General features: G+C 39.2%; 1 protein-coding gene across 2 annotated transcripts; it reads left to right on the top strand.

The window, feature by feature from the left end:
- On the top strand, positions 1-24,330 carry ergic1 (endoplasmic reticulum-golgi intermediate compartment 1). Of its 2 annotated transcripts, XM_023328859.1 has the most exons (11): positions 1-147; positions 7,759-7,820; positions 13,932-14,004; positions 14,337-14,431; positions 17,483-17,607; positions 19,759-19,863; positions 19,975-20,035; positions 20,277-20,377; positions 21,228-21,350; positions 23,284-23,416; positions 23,485-24,330. In XM_023328859.1, the coding sequence occupies exons 1-10, from the start codon at positions 128-130 to the stop codon at positions 23,389-23,391; spliced, it is 873 nt and encodes a 290-aa protein (XP_023184627.1). In that variant the 5' UTR covers positions 1-127; the 3' UTR covers positions 23,392-23,416; positions 23,485-24,330. The 2 variants fall into 2 exon arrangements, with proteins under 2 accessions (XP_023184627.1, XP_023184626.1); XM_023328858.1 differs by having other exon boundaries at positions 23,284-24,330.
- Positions 24,331-25,985: the final 1,655 nt, after the last annotated feature.

Raw genomic sequence — 25,985 nt, forward strand, 5'->3', positions numbered from 1 at the left:
GCAAAGCGTCCTAAGCTGACGTTACACCGGTTCAGATGAACAGCCGGTTTCGCTGAAGAAAGCTGTAAAAATCTGCTTGTTTTTTAAATAATTGTTCACTAATTTCCCCTTCAAACGCCCAAGCATCATGCCTTTCGATGTTAGGAGGTGAGTAGGGAGCTTTTGCTTGCGCGGGTTTAGTTTTGAGAGGACTGTGTTGATGTTACTTTGCCATCTGAGGATCCTTGAAAATGAATTAACTGTTGAATGCAGCACCGCACATACAGAAAAGGCCGTTTCAGTTGTCCTTTTTGCGTTTGCTAGGAAAATAATTGTGACCCTATATTTTATCCTCGACTCCACGGAGTGATGCTCAGGTATGCTGCAAGACGTTTTCTGTTGATTGTTGCCTGCGCATGTGCAGATTTCTTCATCCAGCTGAAAGATATGAAACCGGTTTCAATTGCCTTGGGTAATTGTAAACACGAAGTAAACAACAAAGTTGTGACATGTCTCTGTCATACTTGCCCCATAACACCAATGAGAACCATCACTTACAAATTACCTCTGCATCCAGCTAATCTTGTGATACTTGGGAAACAGCTAATAGTCACACCCATTGTAAAGTGGACTCTGTGGAAGCTGTCAATGCAACACCCTGTTTAAAACACAACATAGGATATTTGCTTTTTGCCACCCTTCACAAACTCAGTAAAAGATACCTTTACCTTTATCAAAGACTCATTATCACAATTTATTTACACCCCATTACCGTATATTTATGATATAATGGTATATATAAACACCCATTCAGTAGTATTCATCCAAAAGCACAATTATTGTGTAAAGTGTTCCTTTTTGAGCCACATATATGTTAAACAAATGGGTAATTGGTTAGTCAGGCCATAGTCAGGTTGTTGTAGTTGGGAGATAAGTACACATCTTGCAGCTTACAAATTTTCTCAAAACTATAATTTGTTTTTTAAATAAGAGTAATAGGAGGTGCTCCTTTAGTTTCCAGGCTATGACAAGCGTGTTTTGGTGACCGTAAATGTTTTTAGGGAGTCAGAAATCATTGTTGCTCTGGTAACTCATTAAATGAACTCTAAAATGAAAATAAATAAAAACAATTGAAACTGTAACTTTTAAAACCTTTGTATATTTTCACACTGGTACAGCTTTAGTACAAATGTGTAAATTAAGTGTATATGTTGACAGTCTAGCTCATTTTAGCTCTATGACTATTCGGAAAATTGGTAATCGTCTACAGTTTATAGAATTGATGACCTTTTTCTCATTTTCAGCCACATCACAGTTTCGTAGTGATGAATTAATTTACTGGACATCGCTTCAGAAAAGGAACGCATTAGGCTGATGTGGGAGGAGTTCATGTGATATTGTGTTCAGTCTGAGTGGAATTTAGACCAAGAACTTGTATTACAACAACTGGAAATGTCTTGATTGACTAATAGACAAACTGTTTCGAGGTGTTACTTGCTCCATACTAATGCGGTGTTAGTCATCAGTGTGAGAGAGTATGTATGTTTCATTACTGTATTTTACACCATGCAGGCGGGTAACTTTTATTCCCAAAAGTCCATATTGTGGTCTGTTTAACCACACAATGGGACATCTGACTGATGCTATTCGAGATTTGTCCCTGACTGACCACTGGTATCCCAAGCTACAAAATAAAATCTACATCTCTGCTTATCCTTTAAACAATGCTATATGTTTTATATGTGGTTTTCTAAGCCAAACTCGATGAAGTTTAAGAACTTAAAAGTTAAAGGCAATCTTTGACCTTTAATAGAGAGATAACCATAAACAAACTGATATCTGTGTCGGAATAAAGGTACACATAAAAATATTCAAAGTAATTAGGTATAAGGCACGACTAATATATTTTTTCAAGTAGTCAAGAATGTCAAAAATATGAATCCGAGAAGAGATGCAAGTTACATTCATCAGTGTTTACAAAAACTGAAAATAAGGCTACCAGGAAGCAGCTGTCCTCTAGTTTAATTTTATCATTACAGGATTGTTGAGATGCACAAAGTGTCAAGAGCTCATAATCATCATCAAGGCGCTTGAAGCTTGATCACAAGAAATACTATTATGTTGAGACTAATTAAGGGAAGTTGGTGTTGAATTAGTGTATAGTGTCAGCGGACACGTTCAACACACAGGCTTTACTTGTGGCCCCCACCAAGTTAGGCATAGCTTATTTATTTAAGTCTTTTTAAAATGTTAGCATTTTTTAAGACTTTATAGTTGGTATTCAGGTGTTAATATTCCAATCTTTCAATAACACACAATTATCAAGTGATATATTCAAATTTCCTGTCAACTTTGAACATTTTTTAACTCAAAAGCACGACGGGCCGCTAGATGAATGACTGCGCTAGCATCCCACCACCGGGCTTTGCAAGTTTTCTGGTGGAAACCTTGTGACTAGATTTTATTTGTTCTACTTTGAAACCCATTTAAAAACATCTCGGGTAGCACTAAAGAAACTGCATTGTCTAACTTAAAATATTCCTACAATTTATGTTTGGATTTGCAGTTAACAGTCACAGCATAAAATATACGTACATTGTACATTTCTTAAATTTGAATAGGTTTATTAGATTATAAGCTTTTTTCCCCCAGGTGTTAATCTGTTAAAAAAAAACAAAAACAGGACAAAATAAAATCATAATTTTTCTATGACCAGAAGACTTTCTAGAGAACTACCATTATATTTAGTCGCTGCTAATTCTAAACCTTTTCGTAACATATTGTGTTTATTTAACGCTATTATTAGCTATAATAATTAATATGCTCTTTTTGCAGCAGTAGAAATGTTTTGCAATTAAATTATATATAGTCTGTTTTATACATTTCTGTTTCTTTTAAATATAATATAAAACGAATATTTTTAGTTGAGCATTTATTTTTAAAATGATCTCACAGTAACACGTCCTAGCAGCTCATGCCTAGTTGGGATGTTTAAATCCCAAATAATGGAGGGACTCAACCTGTTTATCTAAGGGCTTTTCCTTTAAAGTTTAATAGACTGTTAACTTGTGTCATCTGTTGACAGAAGGGATGTTTGGCTTGAGCTCAGCTGATGATGTTGTTATGTGTTTGTCAGAGTGATGATTAGATCACTGTGCCTTTAGAGCTTCAGTGAGAATACTAAGTGTTTTTTTCCTTGTTCTTTAAGTTTAAATAATCCTCTTATATTGACTGTGACAGCTGTCTCATCCTTTGACGTATACCTTCGGCACACAGAGAGCTGAAGTCACACCGTGCAATGAGGCCATCATACTATGTGACAACCTTAAGTGTCCATTATGTGTAACTAAAGGAGAGGATGAACTAGTGACTAAGAGTGACTCATTCTCAAGATGAGGTTTATTTAGTAAGACCTTTCCTTGAAAAGCGGCCTCGTGCTTTCTTTTTTGCACTTTAACCGAGTGATGCTGGTACGCCGTGTCCTTACCAATGACAAAACATGTCAGTCTCCTCACAGAGGATTCAGCCGTGACATGTCACAAAGGAAACGCTGTTGACTGTAATTCAGGAAAATACAAAGGTTAGTATGAAGCCAAAGTTTTCACCCACATGTAAACCACTGAGGATCTGTCACCGCAGCTTTAACATCATGGTTTAGACGTACTGGCAGTGTGGAGCTGAAGCTTACTGTAAACGTACTTGAGTCTACAGGTAGTTTTAATTAGAATGGAGAAGAAGAATGAGTTTAGATAAATAAAGTCTGTGGTTAACTGGTAATGGCAGAAGTCTGTGAAGCAGTCACTTTTATTGCAGTGTGTGATGGGAAAGGTCTGATCTAATAAATTACTGATTATTGATGTTAGTGTAACATTTTAGAGGAACCTTGTTCAATGTTTAAGTGTCTTTTTGTAAGGCACCTAACTGTCCAACTGCTCCCATGACCAAAAACGGGCTCAATACATGTCGAACGTAGAGATGCAGGATAGAAAATCTGGAACAATGGCAAAAATGCAAAATGCAAACATAACTTTAGATTTAACATATTTCCCAGTGAATAACATTAGTTGGATTTTTAGTTTATCCTCTTGATGTGGTTGACCAGCTGAGACAGTTCCACACCGACGTGTTGCTGAATACAAAGCGGATTCATGTTACCTTGTGGCTGACGTATTATCAGTGAAGGTTTGCTCACATTAACCATGTGAAAATTAAAACACACACGTGTGAACTGAAACAAGTGTGAACGCGCTACGGGAAGCTGGGAAATTCTCAAGGCATGACGGCTTTGATTCTTATCACCGAATTCAAAATAATAGTAATAAAAAAAAAGTCAAAAAGTAATTTAACTCTTCAAACAACAGGAAAACACTTGGACAATATGGTATGTCAGGGGTGCCCAAAGTCTGTCCTGGAGAGCCTGCATGTTGCACGTTTTAGTTCTCTCCCTGCTGGTAGTAACATCCTTTTCAGCAGGTCAATGTTCTTCTTAGGCCTTCCAACGAGCCATCATTGGATCCAGGTGCGTTAAACCAGGGAGAGAACTAAAACATGCAGGATGCCGGCCCTCCAGGACCCACTTTGGGCACCACTGTGTTATGTGGCCTTTTATTAAAAGAGTTTTAATTTAAAAAACTGCATAGTGGAAAAGTTTGTGCTTCAGCAAAACTGTAACTTGTTAAAACTCTGCTGCCACTTTCATACCAACCCATGTATAGTCTAAACACCCTTAGTTCAGCAACAGAACTGAACAGATGTGACCGAATTCTTCTTGAAACGGTTTATATAATACACCTGAGCACCAAAGTTAAAAGGCTGATTTAAATAAATAATAAAATGATGGGTTTCTGACTTGGTCGCACTCGTCTCTTAGCCTCAAGTCCAAATCTGTCCTTTATTCAACAGATATATTAGCACGCTATGAAAACTCTCTTTATCTTTTGGAGAACATATGCAGCTTCCTGGCCTTCAACAGTGGATTTTCAAGGTTTGCACGTTGAATGTCGCATGTGAACTCACCACAGTTCCCTCTTTCAGAGATAAACAGCTGTGTAGTCTGACCTCTGTGTTGGCAATATTTGCATGTAGACATTTTCCATTTCGAAATTTTGCATAGCAACGGTGAAATGGCATATTTTACAACAATATTGATGTGACGTTTACATTCTTTTGTATAGTAATGGTAAAGCTCATGTAGACTACTGAATAATAGAAAATTATGTGGTTCTGTTTTTATTTTTATCCCTCAGACAAGTAACTTAGTTACTTTCTTTAACATTTTGAAACTTTGTTTTTGTTTAATTTTAGATGCATGATGCTGTACCTGCTAAAAGCTGTTACCTTTTAAGTGTATCTTGTTTGTAAATATATTCGGCGCGTCCACGGCGCATCGGTCCGAGGCTATTTACAGATCACATGGAGTGTCGAGACTCTAACCCAGGTGTCCAGTGACCGGATGAGTGTGATTTTGTTTCCTCGCTCCGGTTTTAATTTAGCTCTGGGAAGATGCTTGCTAAAGATACCCATGTCTGCATGCAGATGCTGTTACAGCGAAAGAAGACGGCCTTTACGTTTGCAGCGGCAACTCGGCAGCAGTCATTTGTCTGGTTTGTTGCGGCGCTGTTGTTGCTCAGGGTCAGACCCTTAAACTGTCCTACTTGCAGCCATGTTTAAAAACAAAAAAGACATTTCTCAAAACCTCGAGTATCAACGTGATGAGGCAAAAGTTTTAAACAAAAGTGTACAAAAGTTGCTAGGATTGCACTTTGCTCGCCAATTTCAGTTGCAGAGCAACAGTGTAGGAGCTCTCTTTTCATGTGTGGGAGGGCTGGTGTTTTGTTACTGTTTGCTACGTATGATTGGTAAATAACTTAAGTTATGGCACTTTCTCTGGCATCTCATTAAAAAGAGCCCATTTAATTTTTCATGGCTCGGAAAATTGTAATTTTGATTGATGCCAAGTCAGAAATGAAGTAAAACCTTCCAACAGAAATGCAGACTTATCTGATCTGCTTCAGTGATCTCTCAAATGCATATTTACAAATTATTTGAGGGAATGCAATATTCGCCAAACAATATGCAAATATTGTTTAAATAAGTGATATAAATTTGAAACCCTACAACATTCTGAGAAATCGTCATAACAGGTCATCTAAACAGCTGCCCGACTGAGACAAAATGAGAGAAGAAGAAAAAAGCTAACCATTTTTTCTTCTCACCCTTTCATCATAATGTAATTAGGAATCGGCACTGAGCAGTAAAACGACAAGATTTTGTTGAGGTTCGGAAAATCCAGAAACTTGTATTAACATCTACCCCCATTATTCGGAGAAAGTCATATCCCTTTGCTCATTTGACTTTGAAACTAGTAGGATTTCCCAACTTTTTAGTCTCGATACTGACATGACTCATTCATGATTGTTGCAACTGAAGTTGCAGCAGCAGGACAGGATGTTACGATGTTGCTAAAACTCAACTATTCTAAGAAGGTCCATGATATTCTAACAACTAAAGCGACTGTTGGTTTATCTTTTGACTCTAAAGGTTTGACTCAACACGTACAACCATTGTCTTGTTGTATGTTGTTGTTGTTGTTGTGATGTTTTCATGTGAAGTAGTTTGCTAAAGTGGAACCGTGGGTTAATTTTTTTCCACCTGAGAACAAAGCCAGAGGAAGGTGTGCAACTATGGACCTCAGTAAAAATCAACTAAATTCAAATTTATATCCCTCTGGCTGTAATACTGTTACTTTCCACCTTCCAGTTGTCTCAGGAACTCATGAAATGAAAGAGAATTTCCTCGGCACTTTACGGCTCGACATTCACAAAGTTGTTTTAGTTTGGATAACGATGAGCCGCTGAGCTCCCTGCAACCTCCTGTCTACTCTGTCTGCCCCCTGTATCCTGTTCAGTTGCTTACTGGCACGCAAGTGGGCAGAATAAGGTGTCAGAACTATGATTTCATATCTTGTGGTTTGGGGGAAAAAAAATCGAAAAAGAAGTGAAAGCACAGGCAAAATAAGAGCAACAGCCAAGTCCTTGGTGGACAGGAAGCCCTCCCTCTCACACTTCCTCTCCGCCCTGCATTGCATCAGCTGGGATCACTTCTCTGGCTGCTGACAGTGGAAGAAATGTGGACAGATGTGTCTGTTTTAGAGGGAGAAGAGGAAGGAGGGAGCGTGAGAAGGGAGGGTGGGTACGTGAGTGGGGTGTATGCAGCCGGGGATGGAGTTCGAGTCTGAACGTGTTTCACTGCCCAAAAAGGACATGTGCTGAAACTCCTGGATGGGAATAGTTTCTGGCTTGAGTTGCAAACGTTTATTTTTGTTTTTAATCCTCCAAATGGGAAGCAGTAATGTTACAAGAGGATCAGGTGGAAATGATTCTAACCAAAATATTGTGCTTTGAATTTTAATGAAAAGATGCACAATAAACCTAAAGCTGACTGTCAGTATGGAAGATAAAACCCTATTGTCTAATTTACCAAATACTTTCTTACATGTTTGTGCTTGGCTCTCTGTGGCACAGATCATAATATAAGGTCACCCTTACAGAGGAGGCCCATTTAAAAGGTTGACGTTTTTCCAGTCTTAGCAGGCGGTCGGAGTCCATTACGTGTCATGGCGGTGGTCCAGAGCTAACATTCCACCTCTCCTCTGTAATATCGCACTCCAAGATGGGTACAGAAAGTGCTGCTTTTCTCAGCACGTACTGTTTACTTTGGCAAAGTTATTTTTTTCTCACTCCCCTTTCCCTGTTTTGTTTCCTTATTTTTTTCTTCTAGATTTGATATCTACAGGAAAGTGCCAAAAGATCTCACCCAGCCAACCTACACAGGAGCTTTCAGTGAGTAGGCCTCCGTGCAAGTATATCTAAAGTGCTTATTTTTTATGTAGAATATGTTGATTTTTATATGAAACCATCTGCCCACATTTGTACTGAACCTCCCTGGTATGAAAGTATTCACATCCTTTGGTTTTTTTTTTGTCACATCTATTGTTTTCTATTGGGATTTTACATGAGTCCAACACAAAGTGCATAATTGTGACTTAAATGCAAAGTCATGAACTTTTTTTGACATAAAAATCTAAAAAAAGGTGGCATGCATTTGTACTTAGACGCTGAGCTTATACTTTTTAGGACAGCATTGTTCTAAACAGTTTAAATTTAAAATATGCCTATTCTTTGAAAAATAGCTCAAGCTCAGTTAGATTGCATAGAGCGTATGAACCATATATATCTTTTTGTTCAGAATAGTCCTGTAATTGTCTATTCTTCACATCAGTTTTGACCAGCATCCCCAAAGCAACACCATGTTTTATTATTCTTATGGTGTTTTCTGACACTCACAATTTTGCATGGTGCCAAAAGGTTAAAATAATCTCTCCTCAAACTGTGCTCTTTCTTCCATATGTTTGTTGTATCCACTATATGTCTTTCTTCTTATCACTATTTTATAAATACCAGCAATGTGGAGCGCATGACCAATAGCTCTTGGGGATATTATTTTATTACCAAACCCTGTTTTAAATTAACCTCTAGCGATTGTCTGTTGTGTTCCTCGGTCTTCATCATGTTGTTTGTTCACTTATGTTCTCTCACACACCTCTCAGATCTTCATCAAACAGCAAGTCAAATTTTATTTCTCTAGCACATTTTAGCAACAAGCCAGTTCAAAGTGCTTTACATCATAAAAACGCGAAAAATCAACATTGATAGATCAATTTTTTCAAGTTCATTTAAAAAGTAAAAAAAAAATTACATTCAAGTTCATTGTTGTTTCAGAGTAAATGTCCAAATAAAAAAATGACTACCAAACTTTTCAGAAATTGAATACATAAAAAAAAATATCTTCACAATAAAGTAACAGTTGTGTTGGCCAGTCAGATAAAATCACAATAAAACTCCATGAAGTTTATGTCTGTAAAGTGTGTGAGGGTTCAAACTGTAATATTGCTTTTGCAAGATATCGTGTGCATTTGCACAGAGTGGTTTAATGTGATGTCTGTGATCACTTGGAGTGAACTCAGTGGATCACAGGTTTTTAAGAGGTCAAAACTTTGACCTCTTTGTTTTGCTGCTCAACTCAGTTAATTCAACAGATAAGACTGTATCGGCTGGACTGACGCTCCTTTCTGTAGTGTGTCGCGTTCAGGCGACTGATGACGCTATGGGAATATCACATGGCGGCTGAATGAGTCATTTGGTGGACTAGGGAGTAATCTTCCTGTTAAACATAACTATCACTCTTATGTGTTTAAATTGTTACACATAAGAAAGCAAAACAACTCTTATTACTATCCTCTACAATTTAGATGTTTGAAATGTCTGACCAGAATTTCTTGTGTTTTGCAATGAAATGACTCTGAATTGTGTTTTTCATGTGATATTAGCCAATAGTCTTGCGTAAGTAAGGCGAGTTTTAAAATTTATGTGTGACAAAAACACGGTAGTGTATATATTTTATATTATATACAGTATATATTTTTCTATGTATAGTCAATTAGGGTGTCCAGTTAATATCCTTATCAGGAAAGTTGTTAGTCAAATATGAGTGATTACAGTCATATAACAAACTCCCCTGTGGTGAATCCCGTCTTGCTTAGAGTAGACATACTATTTTGATACGAATTCATCACTATCTTGTTTCATTTTCACATTCACATATAGCCCAAGACAAACACTTGGTCTCCTGTAATACAGAGTACTTTGGTGTGGTCAAACTTAAAATGTTCTGTGAGCAACATTAGGGGGGACATTTTTCAATTGAACACTTATTGTGTGTTCTTAATAAAATGTTGAGAAAAGAAAAATAGAATTGTAGATGCAGCTTTGCCTTAATTTACTTAAAATGGAAAGAAAGAAAGAAAAAATTATTATTTACACAAATCTATAGATTCAAACCCAAATGACTTTACTCACAGCTTTTTAGACAAACTTTTTGCTGCTGTTCTTGAGTGTCTCTGGTGTTTTTAGGGTAAATAGGGTTCTATAGGAAGAAACAGACGCGTTTAAATTTCAGCATTCCTTTTCAATAACTTTCATAACACACATCACCAATAAACTCGTTTGATCATCTTTGTATTATTTCGATAACAAGAGCCACACCTTTATACAAATGATCTTGAGAATTGTTTTCCGTTATCAGACTTGGTGAAGACCTTTCAAAGGTTTTATTTATTTTGTTAAATTTTTTTTCACAGTACATGACCAACAGCAACAATGTTCTAAACCCCCAACTGGTTTACTTAGTTTAATGTATGAGAAATATCAAAGGCAATACAGGTTGACACAGAAATTAAGTTATGTTTTAACAACAAGATTATTCCCAACTAAAAACCAAATGCTGCCATGAAGTGGATGATCTTCTGTGGAGGTACATGGTAGCTTCCTCACTTTCTAATTAACACCAGTTTACCAAAAGCTCTGAAACTCACACACCTAAACACATGTTTGCGTGGCTGTCTTTGTGGGGGCTTTTTATTGACTTCTAGTCATTTCTACAGCCTCAACCTTACCCTAATCCCAACCCTAACAATTACATGCCTAACCCTAACCCTATCCAAAACTCAATTCACACCTTGGTCCTAAAGCTAACCTCTGACCCAAAAACAGCATTGTGGAGCTTGTGGAGCAGTGAGTCCCCACAATGTAGTATGTGTCATGAAAATGGTTCCCACAAGGTATTACAAACAAACACATGCACCCACACACACGCACACACACGCAGACAAAAGCCCAGAGGACTGCATTGCACTGTAGCATCATCACATTATTAAAATATTGTTAGTGCTCCAGCTCTAAATACAACCTCTGTATATTTAAAGTTTTAATGTAGTTTCTCAATTTTTTTAGCTTCAGTTCCTGCTTTCAGAAAGAGACTTTATTTGATAGTAGCTCTATCCTCCTGAGACCCAGAAAAAAAAAAGTTTTTGAATTTTTTTTCTTTTTCACTACATGACTCTTTGGAGTGAAAAGACATCACTACAATTGAAAAAGTTTCAAAACATGTTATTTATTTATTACAGTATGTCCTTTGGAGAGGACATTGGGACTCTCTTGTGGCAAATATGAACACATTTTGAGGCCCAGGATGTCCTCTCTAAGGACCACCAGGATTTAACACAGTGGCATGTATGGTTTCAGAGTTATGAACAAAAAAACCTATGTCCTCCACAGAGGACAAAAATGTATTGCTGGGTCTCAGGAGGCTATAATACTAGCTGCACTTTACAGGAAGTATTCGGGACACCTTTGGACTTGAAACAATAAAAGCTCAGTGGAAACAAGGCACACTGCCGAGCTTTTGAGGAACAGTTTAATGGTGGCGCCTGCCAGCTGGTACTTGTCTGTTCAGCGCAGAGGTTAACCCACCCTGTGAACTGCGTAAATGTGGAATAATGCATGTTTTAGGACAACTAAGTATGCTGGGAATGATAATGATTGTGGACTTTCATTGCCTCAAGCACATGAGAAGTAATCAGTGGAAGATTAAGTGCTTTTTCTTGTTGGGTCATGTTTTTTTTCCCTCCTTGTCATCAATAACTCATCATGCCATCATGGATTACGTTGATTATTCACCGTTCTGTAGGGTTACAATAGAGCCGATGACACATTTTTGGCGCCTCTCTCCTTTTCTTGTTTTGCTGGTCAGCTGATGAGAGCAGGAGTCTGAACAATGTATCATCCCCCAATAAAAAAATATGACCGTGGATAAACTACCACAAAGCTATCTTTGTAAACTGAGACTGGTTGTAGCAAATAATGTAAGAGAGAAGAAATTAACTGGTTATGCATCAATTTCCACCAGAGAGAGGAAGTTCATGGAAGTCCTTCCTGCAGACTGTGGACTCCCTTCCTGTCTCCATCCACTGTCTGAGGGTGTGGGCCATGGACTCATTCAAATGTTAGAGAGCTGTTATTGTTTCATTCAAGACAAGGCAGCACATACTTTGACTTTTAAGCTAAGGCCAAATATTTGGAGCCTCTGTTTGTCTAAAACTGAGGCTCGCGTTTTGTTAGGTTTATGTTTTAAGGTATAGCTACGTTACAACAATGGATCTGTGTTTGTCTGAGTAGTTTTATTTTTGGAAGTATTGTCACAAGTGTTTACTGCGGCTTTTTGTTTTTCCGTGCATTGTTTGTTCTGCCTCAGCTTGTCCATGCTGTAAGGAACAAATAAGCTAGTCTAACCCAGTGGTTTGAGAATAAATGAGATCAAACATATGTTGGCTACCAGTACTGATGGATAGCAAAGTTTTTTTTAAAAGTTCATGTTTCAAAACTGCTAAAATCTTCTGTTACCGTATTATTTCAGTTTAAGTCCTTACAGTGAGACACCAGATAAAGTCCTGGAACGACTACTATTTTCTCCTGTTGTTTTGGTGATAATGTAATGCTGTATTGCCCCTTGTCCACCTGTTGCTGGAAACCCTTTGACAGCTGGCTTAAAGAAGACTGGTACACCCTTACTTTGCTTACAAGGAAAAAAATGGCTATTTGGAAATATTTCTTGTCATGAAAAATACAATAACAGTGCTTGTAAACCAGAGAAAACGACAGAATGAGTTTTGTCCACCCATATGGAGCTTAGAGAAAGCATAGTAACCACTGGCGTATTATATGAGAGGCATCAGAGTTACGTCAGAAAGATGAAGATATCAATTCAGGCCATATTCTGAAAATATGAAGATGAGGGAAAAAAAGAGGTGGCTGTGGTTAGAGAAATAAAGGATGTTAATGACAGAATTTCCCCAGAAAACTACAGCTTGATATTTGTGTTAGATCAGCTTTGAAAGTGCTGAATCGTGTCTCTATCTGAACAAGCCCACAAGTAGTTTAATCATGTGAAGCATTTTTATGTAAATATTGTGATACAGTACAAGCTATTTGATCAGTGTTATGGTTCAGTCTATGTCTCATACAGGGGCATGTGTTTAGAGAAGTGCCTGGTTATTTATCTGACTTACTGTCGAAGCTCGGAAAATATGTGCAATCTGACCTTTGAACAAAAGCCAGCCATGGTAGGTTTTTGTAAATCTTTCGACTTTTCAGTGTTTCCACTGCTAAACCTCAGTAGTAACTCATTACTGTAGCCTTCAACAATCCCAGAAACATGCAGGAGACTTGCTTTGAAGCCAGGACAAGAATTACTTCAAGTGTTTTGATGAACTTGAATTGGTAACCTATGTGTCATGGTGACACTCCCTTGTGTTTGTTGGTTAAACATTACCTTATGTAAAGCCTCTTTCGACGGTGACGGGTTTGGCTGCAACGCCCTGCTAACCGCAGGGTCATGTGCTTGTGGAATCCTTGGAAACAGTTGCCACGTAAACGCGCCTCACCTGCTGACTGAGAATCTCGCCAGACAGGATGGACCACAGCTGCGCCGACACAGATCCATTACTTCCATATTCATCTCAGGAAACACATGACAACCGTTTTTATTAGGCTCATTAGTTTGACACATGAAGTTGCTGCTTTTCCCCTTTACATTTTTTTTATTAACTCAGTGTGCAAGCTGTTGATTTAGGGTTGAGATCCCTTATTTAGGTCTTTGGAGGAGCCACATTTGGGTTACGTTTGTTTATGGAAAATGAGCTGCTTTGTAGCTCTCAATGAAGAATAGCGTGAGCTCACCTCTCTGAGAAAGAGGATGCTGTAATGGCTGCCTGGTGTGCTGGTATTCAACGGGTAATGAGTGTAGGATGGTCTTTAAAAACATGCGTAATGGCAGCTCTAAAACTGGCAGTAAATCCGCTGTTTAAGGGGGAAAAAAAAAATTATGACTGCTGTGAATTCATTTATGTCAATAGCTGAGGTCAGCCATTTCTAAAAACAACCTTATTACTCTGGCTCATTGGGGTTTGCATCATTCCTCCACAAGCTGGTGTAACTTGAGATTAACCTGAATAAAGCGACGTGTTAAGAAGTGTTTCCTTGTCTCTTTTCCCACAGTATCCATCCTCTGCTGCGTCTTCATACTCTTCCTCTTCCTGTCCGAGCTGACGGGATTTATAGCCACTGAAATGTACGTAACATCCTGTGTTCGAGACTCACGCAGGGAGTTAATAATGAATGCCAAGGGCTGTCGTTATTCTGTCCTTTGACCGACCGGTGCTGCGGCCAGGGCACAGAGACAATATCCCTCACAGGAAATTGGCTCGCATGCGTCAGCAATGTGCAATGATGAGCTGACATTGAGAAGGCGTCACGAAAGGAAATTAGACATAGATTAATTATGTGGTGCTCCAGCAGGAGATGTGTGCTGAAATCATTGTGAAAATCAATTTTTAAATGAAAATCAACCTATTTTCACTGTTGTGTATCTAACTTTTTCTTTTTTTCCTCCCTCCCTTGTAGTGTAAATGAATTGTATGTGGATGACCCTGATAAAGACAGTGGTGGGAAGATAGATGTGAGTTTAAACATCAGTTTGCCAAACTTACACTGTGATTGTGAGTATTTACAAATTCACACCTCTCTATTTCTCTGCATTATCCTCTTTGCTGGTATGCTTTTTCTCTCACATTGTTAAAAACGTTTTATTTGTGTCTTTTTTTCATTTTATGGAACAATGAGTACAATATTGTGTTGGCATAAAAGCTATCTATACTCACCAGAGGCATGGATGTCTTAGTTTCTGATGCATTTGAGCTGATGCTTTCTGTCTCTGACGGCGAATATTAAACACACAGACACAGATGTAAACATAATCTCCTCTAAAGATGGAGCTATATCGGCACACCTTCAAAACCAAACAATTTATTAGCCGTAAAATGATGATAGTTGTGGCATCATGCTGTCTGTCTGTTTCACTGCTAGAGATCCAGTGCAGTAAGTGGGTGGAATATTGAATATTGAAAGACTACCAGCTCCAAATCCTTTAACTTTACTTTAATGAAGCAGAGATCAAAACTTGGACCCTGGTCAATGATCCCAAACATAAAAACAAGCTTTGGAGTGCTTAGGGTAATGTTTCGCTTTTTGAAGTGAACTGACCTGAAAACCTATTGAAATTTGCAACCTATGCTTTCAAGTCGGGCTTATGTCAAGAAAGCAAACGATATAAATTATGAGGATATAATTTCTATCGAAGCAAATGTTGAATATGCAGCCTGGCCTGAGATAGAGGCTTGTTAATGGCTCAGAAAAGCCTGCTTTCCATGCGATATTTCCTGTGATGAAATATCAGGATTAAGTCTTTTTCATGAAGATAAAGTTAAAGTTATAAGATTGTAGTCAAAACAATACGAGAATAAAGAATAAAGTCATAATATTAGGAGAGTGAAGTAATAATTTTTGAGAACTCCAACATGAAAAATAAAGTAATTAATTATCCAACCTTTTTTGTCATTGAAACAATTTTTTCTCATTATTTTAAAACGTCCTGGTAAAATTGCATCTTTATTTCTGCTAATATTATCATTATGTTCTCATAATTAAGCAAAATCATTTTAGGGCCAGACCCTAATACTCTGTTATACAACTCACAGAAGGGATGATTGAGAAAACATCCACTTTTTGAAAATATTTCCTGGAATATTATAATTTATCTTTGGGAAAATAAAGCAAGAAAAAAAAAATCTATTTAAATCGGATCTGGCATAAGAAGTTCAGCCCTGATATGTAGTATTGAGACCTGTGTAGATTTGAAAATCCACAATAAAATCAAACTTGTGAACCAAATTCTTGTTTATGAAAATTCTTTGAAGTTGTGTTGCATCTGAAACGAAGGCATCCATGTATTCGGTGAGCGTATGTAGGCCTCTAACCGGTGCTGTATATATTTTTAGCTGCCCAATTGATGTGTTGTGATGGCCTCGTTTGATCGGAGGCTGGTTTCAGTTTAAAATCTGTTGCTGCTGCTCCGCTTTGATCTGCGTTTGACTTAAAGTTGCCTCAGCCGGCTCAGCCTGCTGCTCTCTGATGTCAGAGAAGTGGGCAGGCAGCAGGCTGAAGTGTGCCAGGATAAAGAGGAGTCACTTCATATTCGCTCATCGTGACTCCCCTCAGAAACTATGCCCATCACCGAACGCTGACATATCAGCGAGGCTCAGGCAGGGCAGAAAACTCCCAAACAGTTCAAGATTTTTCCCAAAAATGGCAGCGCTAATAAGTGCTTGAATCCTGGTTTCTGTTATCGAGGCTCTGGATTACGGAGCCACAGCTGTCAGCCATAACTTTAGATGGTCTTGCTCCCCACATGCCCAAACAAAGCCCGCTGTTTCTAATTAACGTTCTCCGCGATTGCTTGTGTGTTGAGTTTGTGTATTTTAGAATTTAAAACAGTTTTCCTAAAGCCAGAGTCCGGCTTAAACACCAGCTCGACCGTGTTAAGTTGTCCTTTCACCATGCTGTGAAGAGAGCTGCAGAGCTTTGTTGAGCTTGGCTCGCTGAGAGTTAATACTTTATCAGCTCACTTTCCAGGCCTCCAAACAGGTTGTCATCCGTTGCTAATTTACTACGACGGAGAACCCATTTCGTCATGGAACACTTTTTTTTTTTTTTATTTAAAGAAAATATCTTTCTTGGCTAAACATCTTCGGTCGACACTGACCTTTCCGGGCTGCTTCGTCTTCGTTTGTGACTTCATGGAAAAATTAATTGTGTTCCCTATTTAAAGACTGATCCACTTTGAATCAGCCTCCTTCCAGTCCTGAAGGTCTTAAAAGGAGAACCTCAACTTCTCCCTCGCTTATATTTGTCCCTCGCTTATATTTTGAGATCTGAATAAACAGAGTGAAGTTGAAGGGTGGTGGTGGTGGTGGGGAAGGGGAGAGTGCAGGGGTAACTTGTCTTGAATGTCAAAGGTCAGACAGGCGGCGTATGGAGCCCAGATTAAGCACATCTCTCCGGCTTCACTGCTGGCCGTCGGGAAGACTCGAAAATTTGGCCAGTGCCAGTGTGCCAACACACAGGAGCCGGAGTGAGGGGAGTATGAGGGGAGGGGGACTGAAAGTCTGGATGGAAAATCACAGAAAGCAGAGTGTGTGCGATGATGTTTGGACTTTCGTATTGACTTTGTGGGTCACTGTCTGCAGTGATACCTGCGTTTTTTTTCCCCTTTTTACTCCCTGTTGATCATGATAGCTTCAGATAAAGTCTGTTCTAGGATCAGTTGAAGCAGTCTCGGCTCCAGGGTAGACCCCCCCAAACCTCCTCCAAAAAATAAATGACATGTTCTGTTTCCACTTTGGGTCCAAAGTATAAAGTTGTTGACAACATCAAAGTGTTTTTTACAACTGAGTGTGTAAGCACATGGATAAAAGGATGATTTGTTGTTTTAGTCTTCACCTTAACCAAAAACAAGTGTGACTGATTGTCATCACAAAGCAAACAAAGTTTATTATTTTTCGCATGTATTTTTCATCTCTTCCGAAACAAGAAAATCGAATGCAAAATGAACAAATTCACAAGTTTAAACTGAAGTAACTATATTCCTAATGACACTTTAATTGCCTCCTGATGTCTGTTGTTTGTGATTTTTATTTATTTATTTTTGTCAGTGGTGGGTTTGGACATCCAGGATGAAATGGGGCGCCATGAGGTGGGCCACATAGACAACTCCATGAAGATTCCTCTGAACCAGGGAGAGGGCTGCCGCTTCGAGGGCGAGTTCACCGTCAACAAAGTAATGCTTCATCACACTGTGGAGAGCAGCCTGGTGCATGATCTGAACACAATTATACTCTTAAGATGCAGTTTTGTTGCAGGAATCTTTTCAGGAACCGAACAAGAATCTGGAACAAGTCTTTGACCAGTGTTGTTTCCAGTAGGAGCCAGGGCCAAGTCACGACAAGACAGAAATATACCCCAGCACGTATGGAAAGCAAATCCTGTTTGCAGTGTTCATGGATAGGATTTTGAGGGGTAGCGATGAAGATGAGGCGGGATGGTCTGGGAGCTTTGGGAGTCTCATCTTTGATTTTTGCATATTGCGTGTGTGCTGGGATGGTTTATAACTGAGTATGAATCTGCTTCTGTGAGTCAAAGGGTGTTGCTCTCAACAAAACGTGGTGGACTGCACCCTTTGGGTTATGGGTTGTTCTCTGCCGTAAGCAGAAGAGTTGAAGTATATTGGTGTTTTGTTTGTTAGTGATGGTGTGATAGAGCCTGAGGTGTCTTTTGTAATGTAGGCAATGCTCCGGATTGTTGTGTTAAAGTGGACGTGTTTTGCAAAATTGACTTTTTCCACATTTTTAAACTTCTATTCGGGGTTCAACCGCTTCTAAAAGCGGTAGTGCTTAAAAAAACCAACCAGCCGCCTTTTGGCAATAAGTGAAGTTTTTTTTTGTGTCTGAAAAACGTGGAAATGAGCCGTTTCAAAAGCCTCCCAAATGCTGAGTCACAATCGATGGAGACTGAACCGTTACCTAGCAACTGCAGCATTTTGGTCAGCTGGTTTTACTGCTGTCTGTGCTATACGTACAATGGAAAATACATGTTTTTTTTTGTTGTTGTTGACTTACCATTCAGAAACCACTTGCTTCATCCTTGGTGGTTGTGCAAGAGGCTCCACTTCTGCTTTTCAAAGATGTACAGTTATATAATTGCACTCTGTTTGTGGCCATTTTCACGTGCGAGTGGAAACGGTGAGTTGGGAGGCGTGGCCAGCAGCAGCAGCTTCTTTGGATTTAAAATAAAAAGAATTGGAAGATAGACAAAACTGAACCGAAATCTCACTTTATAAGAATAATTTTGTGAAAAAAATGTGATAGCCCATAGACCTATCGTAACCTGTTCGAACACGCATAACAGGTCACCAGAAAAGATCAGAGCCAAAAAGGAAAAGCTGTTATTTATTGGTCGCTGATCCTCACCAGTGGTCATGAGATCCCACATACTAGAAACTGAGCGAATGGGCTGAGAACCCTTTAATTTCCCCAAAATAAGATAGGAGGAGTCGCTGAGCTCTAGGATGTTTGGGTTTCCTTCCTGGACCTGTTGGCCTGAGACCCAATCTCAGATAAGCAGAAGACAATGGGTGGATGAATTAACATTTTAAGTTCACATAAACAGCACCGTTTAGCACTTCACTGTCGAAAAGCGCGCAACTGGCTGCCAGAGTAATACAAAACTGTCACCAGAGCTACCTTTTTGTTTTAGCATTTGTACCTCAGTAGCATTCATTGACCAATGGTGCAATTTCTTTGTCTTGTCTGTAATAATGCTGTTTAGATTTTTCTTCCCACTCGGAAGAAAAACCTCCGGGTATATTTTTTCTCTAGGAAAGAATATACAAGAAAAACCCACGAGGGCCAAGGATCATGTCCAAATTCGGAAACATAATCTATGATGGAGAAAAGAAGGAAAAAATAGGAGGATAGAAATGTCTTGGTTTATTTGTTTGTATATCTTTGTTGGAGTTGAGTGAAACACTGAATTCCTACCCCCCTTCTTCCTTCCTTCCTCGGTCTAAATTGAGAAATGATCCCTGGGATTTAGTTACATCCATGTGTAGAGTGTAGTCTGAGACCTGTGCAGCCCAGTTTGCTCCACCTCGCCACATCGCCTTGCGTCAGTCTTTCCACTACCTTTAAAATTATTAACCCAACAGTTGCATGATTAATGCTCCCCAGCTAAAAATAGTTGGAACTATATGGGGGGAAAAAAGCGAAGTGACAAAGAACATTCAGTTTCCTATAGAGTCTGCATGCATTTAGACATGATCATCAGTTAAAGAAATGGCGCATGTGTAGGAACACACGTCAGTTTACCAGGCCTGTGTGTGTGTGTGTGTGTGTGTGTGTGGGGGTGTGTGTGTGTGTGTGTGTGTGTTCAGGTACCAGGGAACTTCCATGTGTCGACACACGGTGCGACAGCACAGCCTCAAAGCCCTGACATGACTCACACCATCCACAAGCTGGCCTTTGGAGAAAAGCTACAAGTTAGGACACACACACACGCACACACACACACACACACACACATGAAGAAGCTCAACAAGTTGAAGGAGATTAACAGAATCAGGACTAAAAACAGTCTCTCTTCTCCTTAGGTGCAAAAAGTCCAAGGAGCCTTTAATGCTTTAGGAGGGGCAAACCGGCTGTCATCTAACCGTATGTACTGCAGCAGCCTGTGTGCTCATTACAGCTGCTGTGTGAAATTAATCATGTTTCATCCATTGAGGCAATGAAATAAGTACCTAACAGTAGAAAACTTGAATCATGCAGCAAACACAAAATGTAGAACATGGAAACCCTCTCATGTTCCTTCCAAGTACATCAGCATTTAAACTCTCTCTAAAAAAAAAAGGATGTTTTATTTTTTTTCTGCTGACGAAACGTTTTTCTGTTGCAGCGCTGGCGTCGCACGACTACATACTGAAGATTGTGCCGACTGTGTATGAAGACTTGTCAGGCAGACAGAGGTTTTCCTACCAGTACACCGTAGCAAACAAGGTTTTGTATCTATGCTTTTGTTTCCAATAAATTCACTTTGAATCATTTGTTTTAGGCCTTCAGAGAACAGCTTCAGTTGTACTCGATTAAATCAGACACGGGTCGACTGTTTTTAGGTATTCAGATTTTATTTTGGTGTACCGGAGTGGTAAGAACTGAGTAAAGATCATCTTCAGAAAAACTGAATATGTATCGGTCCACTTTACACTTAATGTGCTGCATAAAAGTCATATTAAAATACACTACCGTTTGCTAACGCAAAGGATCCCCACAGCATGATTCACTCATCCTACCCCTCACCTCATTTGAGGATGTATTGCTGCCTTAAACTCACCTGGAAAAAAAGGTTAACTTGTAGTGAATGGAAACTCTCCCTAACATGTCAACAAACCCATAAACATGCTTCCTAGAACTGTGTTGACTGAAAACTGGCTTCAGAGTGTAGAGTAACAACAGTGTCGGTCAACTGTGAAACAGGGAAATGAGGGCCTTAGGAAAATATTCCCTTACCTCATCTTCAAGCGTAAATAAACAACCAACAGAAGCAGAAATGTCAACATAGACAGACATTTGTTTTGCCAAACGCACTGATATGATCAGATTTAATGAGTGGGCGAGTTAACAGATTAGCTTTTATCTAAGCTCGTTAACACTCTGTCATCAGTAACTCTGAACACATTGCGGCCTCCTCTAGTTTACCTCCTATGAGTTGGATTTGTCCAGGTTCTGATGTAATGACTCAATCCCGACTCATTAAAAGTTCTACACTGACGCACTATATATATATATATTTTTTTTTTAATTAAAAACAATTTCTGATCTAATTGCACGATTATTTTTTTTCCCACAGGAGTATGTTGCTTACAGCCACACAGGCAGAATAATCCCTGCGATCTGGTTCAGATATGACCTGAGTCCAATCACGGTCAAGTACACGGAGAGGAGGCAGCCTTTTTATCGCTTCATCACAACGGTCAGTGAATTTGCCTACGTCTGCTGGGCTTTACGCAGAACGTTTTTTTTTTTCATTTTTCTACCCGTATTTTAAACGGTTGAAGACCTTGACCTGATGTGTATTTATTTGTATTTCAGATTTGAAACAGTGATCAATACTTTCTTTCTCTGGTGTCGTTTAATGTAACCGTTTGCATCTACAACCACCAAACAGTTTCTACAGCTGTGTTTTAACATGTCAGTATATAGGAAGTTAATTTGAAAAAGTAAATAAATTATGCACAGATTTAGTGAGCTGGGAATATATGTGTCTCAAACCTTGCAAGAAGCAACAGGTTGAGGAGGGGCAGCGCTGCATTATTCTAAACTCGGGTCACTTTCACCTTCTTTGGTCTCAGTGAAAGATTTTGTTCAGTAGGAACAGAATGATGGATAATTTTATTGGTTTTAAATCTATGTAGCTTGGTATTCATTGGTACCAATAACCCAGCAAAGCAGAGAAGCTTCCAAAGAAAAAGAATGTTCAAACGTTTTAATTTGTCTGGATATCTATCAGGTGATTTCTTTTGTTTATGCTAATGCTAAACATTTTTCAGAATGTGTCTGTTTTTGAAGAATCATTGACTCCAAAGTGTTTGCTTCCAATCAGTTAAGACGTAAACCAATGCCTTGTCTCCACTGAGCAATATGGCACGGGTTGCTGCGGTTTGGTGGGCGATTTATGGTCTGCTGTGTTCCTGACAACATTTCCACCACCAGTTTGACTCACAAAGTTAGGTATTTGGGTTTTACCACGCCTGCCCAGTGAATCCTACTATTTCTGGGACAATTGGATCCCCTAGCATGTCTTGTGCCTGTCCAAAGCAGGCACAAGACATTTTTCTTTTTTTTTTAAACTTTTACAACGGAAAAAGGTATAACAGTGTAACGACCTGCAACTAGCCGTGCCGTAACACTCAGTGGGAATGAGGCATAAAATTGTTAAATTGTTTAAAAATCCTCATCTTACAGGAATACGAGGCACGCTTTTGGAAGACCATAAACTAAAAGTTTTTTCTGCAGCTATCTCACTAAAGACCAGTAAAACATGACAAGTGTAACTCTTGGTGTTTTGCCGAAAGTTTCTCACTGGGGATTCCCAAAACTTCAATCCACTATAGTCACTAAAATGAACGTCAGAGGAGATATCTGTAGAAAATTGTAAACTTTCCTTAATCCAACAACTAGAACCAGCATGGAACTGTTGTAATAACCCTATTGTTGCATATAGTGAAGCTAAAAAAGAGAGTACACCCTCTACTCATTCCTGGGTTTAACTACAAGTAAAATGGAAATACACAAGTTTTTCTTACCAGGTCTCTATCTACGCTCAGTGCTGCAGTTTTCTGTATTTGAGCTATTTGTTTTGGAATTATGACCTTTAACCTATGTTGTTTGGTATTTTATTTCCTCTTGGATCAAGTTTCTAAAGGCCTATTTTAGCCTGAACAGAACACTTTAGAGGAGATAAAATTTAATGTTTGAGTCGCTCCATTGGTGATTGTCTCTTGCTGCTCTGTCCGTTTAATGCGACCAGTTTGACGAACTGACTGCGTCTGTTCTTCCTCTGCTTTGTCTGTCCCTCCCCACATTTAACTCATCAGACTCATTTCCTGCTGGTTGATTTCTTACTCATCGGTTTGATGCGATGACCTGCATCTTTATTTGCCTTTTGTGTTGTTTCTGTTTCTCACTGGGCAGGTTTAAGATATGAGTGTGCTCAGTGTTATCATGACTCATGGCTAAAGATTGTGAGCCTTGGGGATTTTGCCAGATCCCCACTCATTCTTTGGTGTGAATGTAATTTGACCGAATGTGATCAGGACCAGCTGACTCTGGGCCAAATTATGCAGGAAAAAAAAAAAAAGCCTTCAAAACTCATATCGATCTTGACAGAGCGATGTTTTCTACAGATTTGTGCCATAATCGGAGGGACGTTCACTGTTGCCGGGATCATCGACTCGTGTATATTCACTGCCTCCGAGGCGTGGAAGAAGATCCAGATCGGAAAGATGTCATGAGGACGGCCTCTCGCCTCCAACCCCAGTTCGTATTTTATTTATGAGCGCAAAGTTGCTAGCCTGTTAGCTAAATCCGCTTCTGGTTGAAAACAGCCCAGAGACCAACCAATGAGCAGGAGTCTCCAACCGGACGATGTAACTACCAGGCTACCCGACTGTCTCCGTTACTGAAGATCCTCTCCATCTACTCTGCTGCTGACGTGTGCTTTCTGACTATCACATGTCTTCTTACACCGTCATCGGTGTCAGGAGAGAAGAGGGAATCTCTTGTTACCATTGGGATTGATGTTGGGGAAAGATGTGCCAGAAACTCACCTTTTGTTTTGTTTTTGTGTTTTTTTTTAAATGGTGTTAAAATGGCTCATATTTGCTCTGACATTAGTTTGAAAACTTGGTGCCAACACCCTCCTCGCCATACATTGAATCACTCAATACTTACTTTTATTTCCATTTTAAACCGATCACTACAAAAATCAATGAATAATTGAAGGAAGTGTTATTTTGCTTTATCAAAAATGTATTTTTGTGTCTCAGACATTTTCAGTTTGTGCCTTATGGTTAACCATCTGCTGTTAAATATTTTAGTGTTATTGTTTCTGTATCTCTGTAGACAGATTTCTTTCTTACACTACTTTTTTGGGGGGGGTTGTTTTATACCAATTATTTCATCAGCAGTCATGCTAAACAACAGTAGTTTGTAGTTTCTGGATGATTTAAATGATTGTAAGTCATGCATTAACAGAGTCATTGTTAAAAGTGTCTGTTTTTTTGTATTTCCTTCTGTTGTATAATTGTTACTAATCTCTGATCTAGCGCCACGATAAGACCAGCAGAGCCTGCTCTTCTACTTTCACAGCCATTTTTTTTTCCTTTTCATCTCAAGTGACTCTGTCAAGGTGTTTGTTTGCCCAAGTAAAGGGACCAAAGGGTTTAACTCTAGATTCTGTTTCACTTTCATTTATCTTCTTAGCAATGAATCATACCCGAAAAGCCTGAACGAACAGGCGCAACTCAACACATTAGATAATTAAAAAGTTATTCAGTTCAAGAAGTAAATCTTGTGTAGATTCAATAAGTGAATTGACACAAGAAGTGAACATCGAATTTCAGAATTTTTTTTGATCTGAAAATCAATGTTCAGATAAAAATAATTGGACTATTTGAGCTGGACCATTTAAAATGGTCCAGCTCAGTCACTGTTCATGAGGATAGAATACAAAGTCTTTGCTAAAGAAGCTAACTGTTCTAAAACAGCTAACAAATCTTGCTAAAGCAGCAGTATAACTCTCACAATTTTTTTTTTACATATTTATTCAAACTCATGAAATGTGAAAAGATGTAACTCATCCACCTCCTCCCATTGCTACTATTGCTGTCTGTAAAAATACACTGCTCCTGATCTACAACTAATCTGAACCAAAACGAGGATCTCTCCGCTGTCAGTCATGCTCTTGTTCGGGCTGCTAAATGTGCTAATGGTGGAGGAACAACTTACTGCTACAGGAAAACTGCTTATCCACAGTCATCAGAGGCCACGCTAACTACAGCTAGCATTCATAGCAAGCTCCATTGTGGTGAACCAGCTGCAGTGTAGCAGAGAGCAAGAGGGAGGGTGTGAGCAACGCATGCATGAGGTGGTTGACATTGCTACAACCCTCCTCCTGGTTCTGATTAGTTGTTTCTGACAGAGGTGTGTATCTCTGTAGATGACAGACTACAGGAGAAGGCAGAGGAGCTTGAATTGTTTTTCCTGAACCAGAGGTGAATTCAGTAGCACATTACCTGGGAAAAGGAGAAACATCTAAAGTTTAATGGAGACACCAGAACCAGCAATGTGAACAGGCTGAAGGCCTCTATTAAAGCAACCTTTCTGCTACCACGTTGATACAGAAGGCCAACCTATTTTACTGCTCTTATGTAACATTCTAAATTTTAAAAAGTTTTTCTTTTGCTGTAATCGAAACTACCATGTTATGATTCAGTACAAAATCATCCTTTTTATTTGAATCACTGAGATGAATTAACGTTTGGATGGTACTTTTAACTTACTGAGCTACACCTCCTGTACACACTGAGAAGATTGCTGTAAAGGTAAAAAAAAAAAAAAAGTACTGGCTGGATTTTACAGAGAGTTTAACAATTACTCAAGACGGCGGAACCTTTTAGTATATTTTCTTCCATAAGAGTGTAAAAATGACCGAGGTGGACTTTGCACGCAGACGGCGCTCATTTTCCCTCAGCTGGCAGGCCGAGCCGACACCCTGAAGGCCGTCGCTGGGTGATGAGACGCTGTGAGGCGGCTTTAAGCTCTCACAGCCATCATCACGCTTACGTCCACCTCTGATAAGAGGTGCTCAGTGTGACTCACTCCTTCAGTCGCTCTACATCCCTCTGTTTACCTTCGTCACTTCGCCTCTTACTGGTGGCGTCGATCCAAATGTGGCCACCTCCGTCAAATGACACAAAGAGCATAACTATATGTTTCATGCACTGCATGAGGCCCACACTATGAATATGCTTAAGAAAAAAAAAAACCTTGCACCAAACACAACGAGCTGATCCAACTTTAAATGTCACATTAATGAGACAAGAAG

Source organism: Xiphophorus maculatus, chromosome 23 (genome assembly GCF_002775205.1).
Source record: "Xiphophorus maculatus strain JP 163 A chromosome 23, X_maculatus-5.0-male, whole genome shotgun sequence".
In the NCBI taxonomy this organism is placed as follows: Eukaryota; Metazoa; Chordata; class Actinopteri; order Cyprinodontiformes; family Poeciliidae; genus Xiphophorus; species Xiphophorus maculatus.

Coding starts and splice junctions, on each gene's coding strand:
- ergic1 (XM_023328858.1), top strand. CDS start 128: ATGCCTTTCGATGTTAGGAG. Junction 17,608..19,758: donor GCGAGTTCACCGTCAACAAA/GTAATGCTTCAT, acceptor GTGTGTGTTCAG/GTACCAGGGAACTTCCATGT. Junction 20,378..21,227: donor AGTACACCGTAGCAAACAAG/GTTTTGTATCTA, acceptor TTTTTCCCACAG/GAGTATGTTGCTTACAGCCA.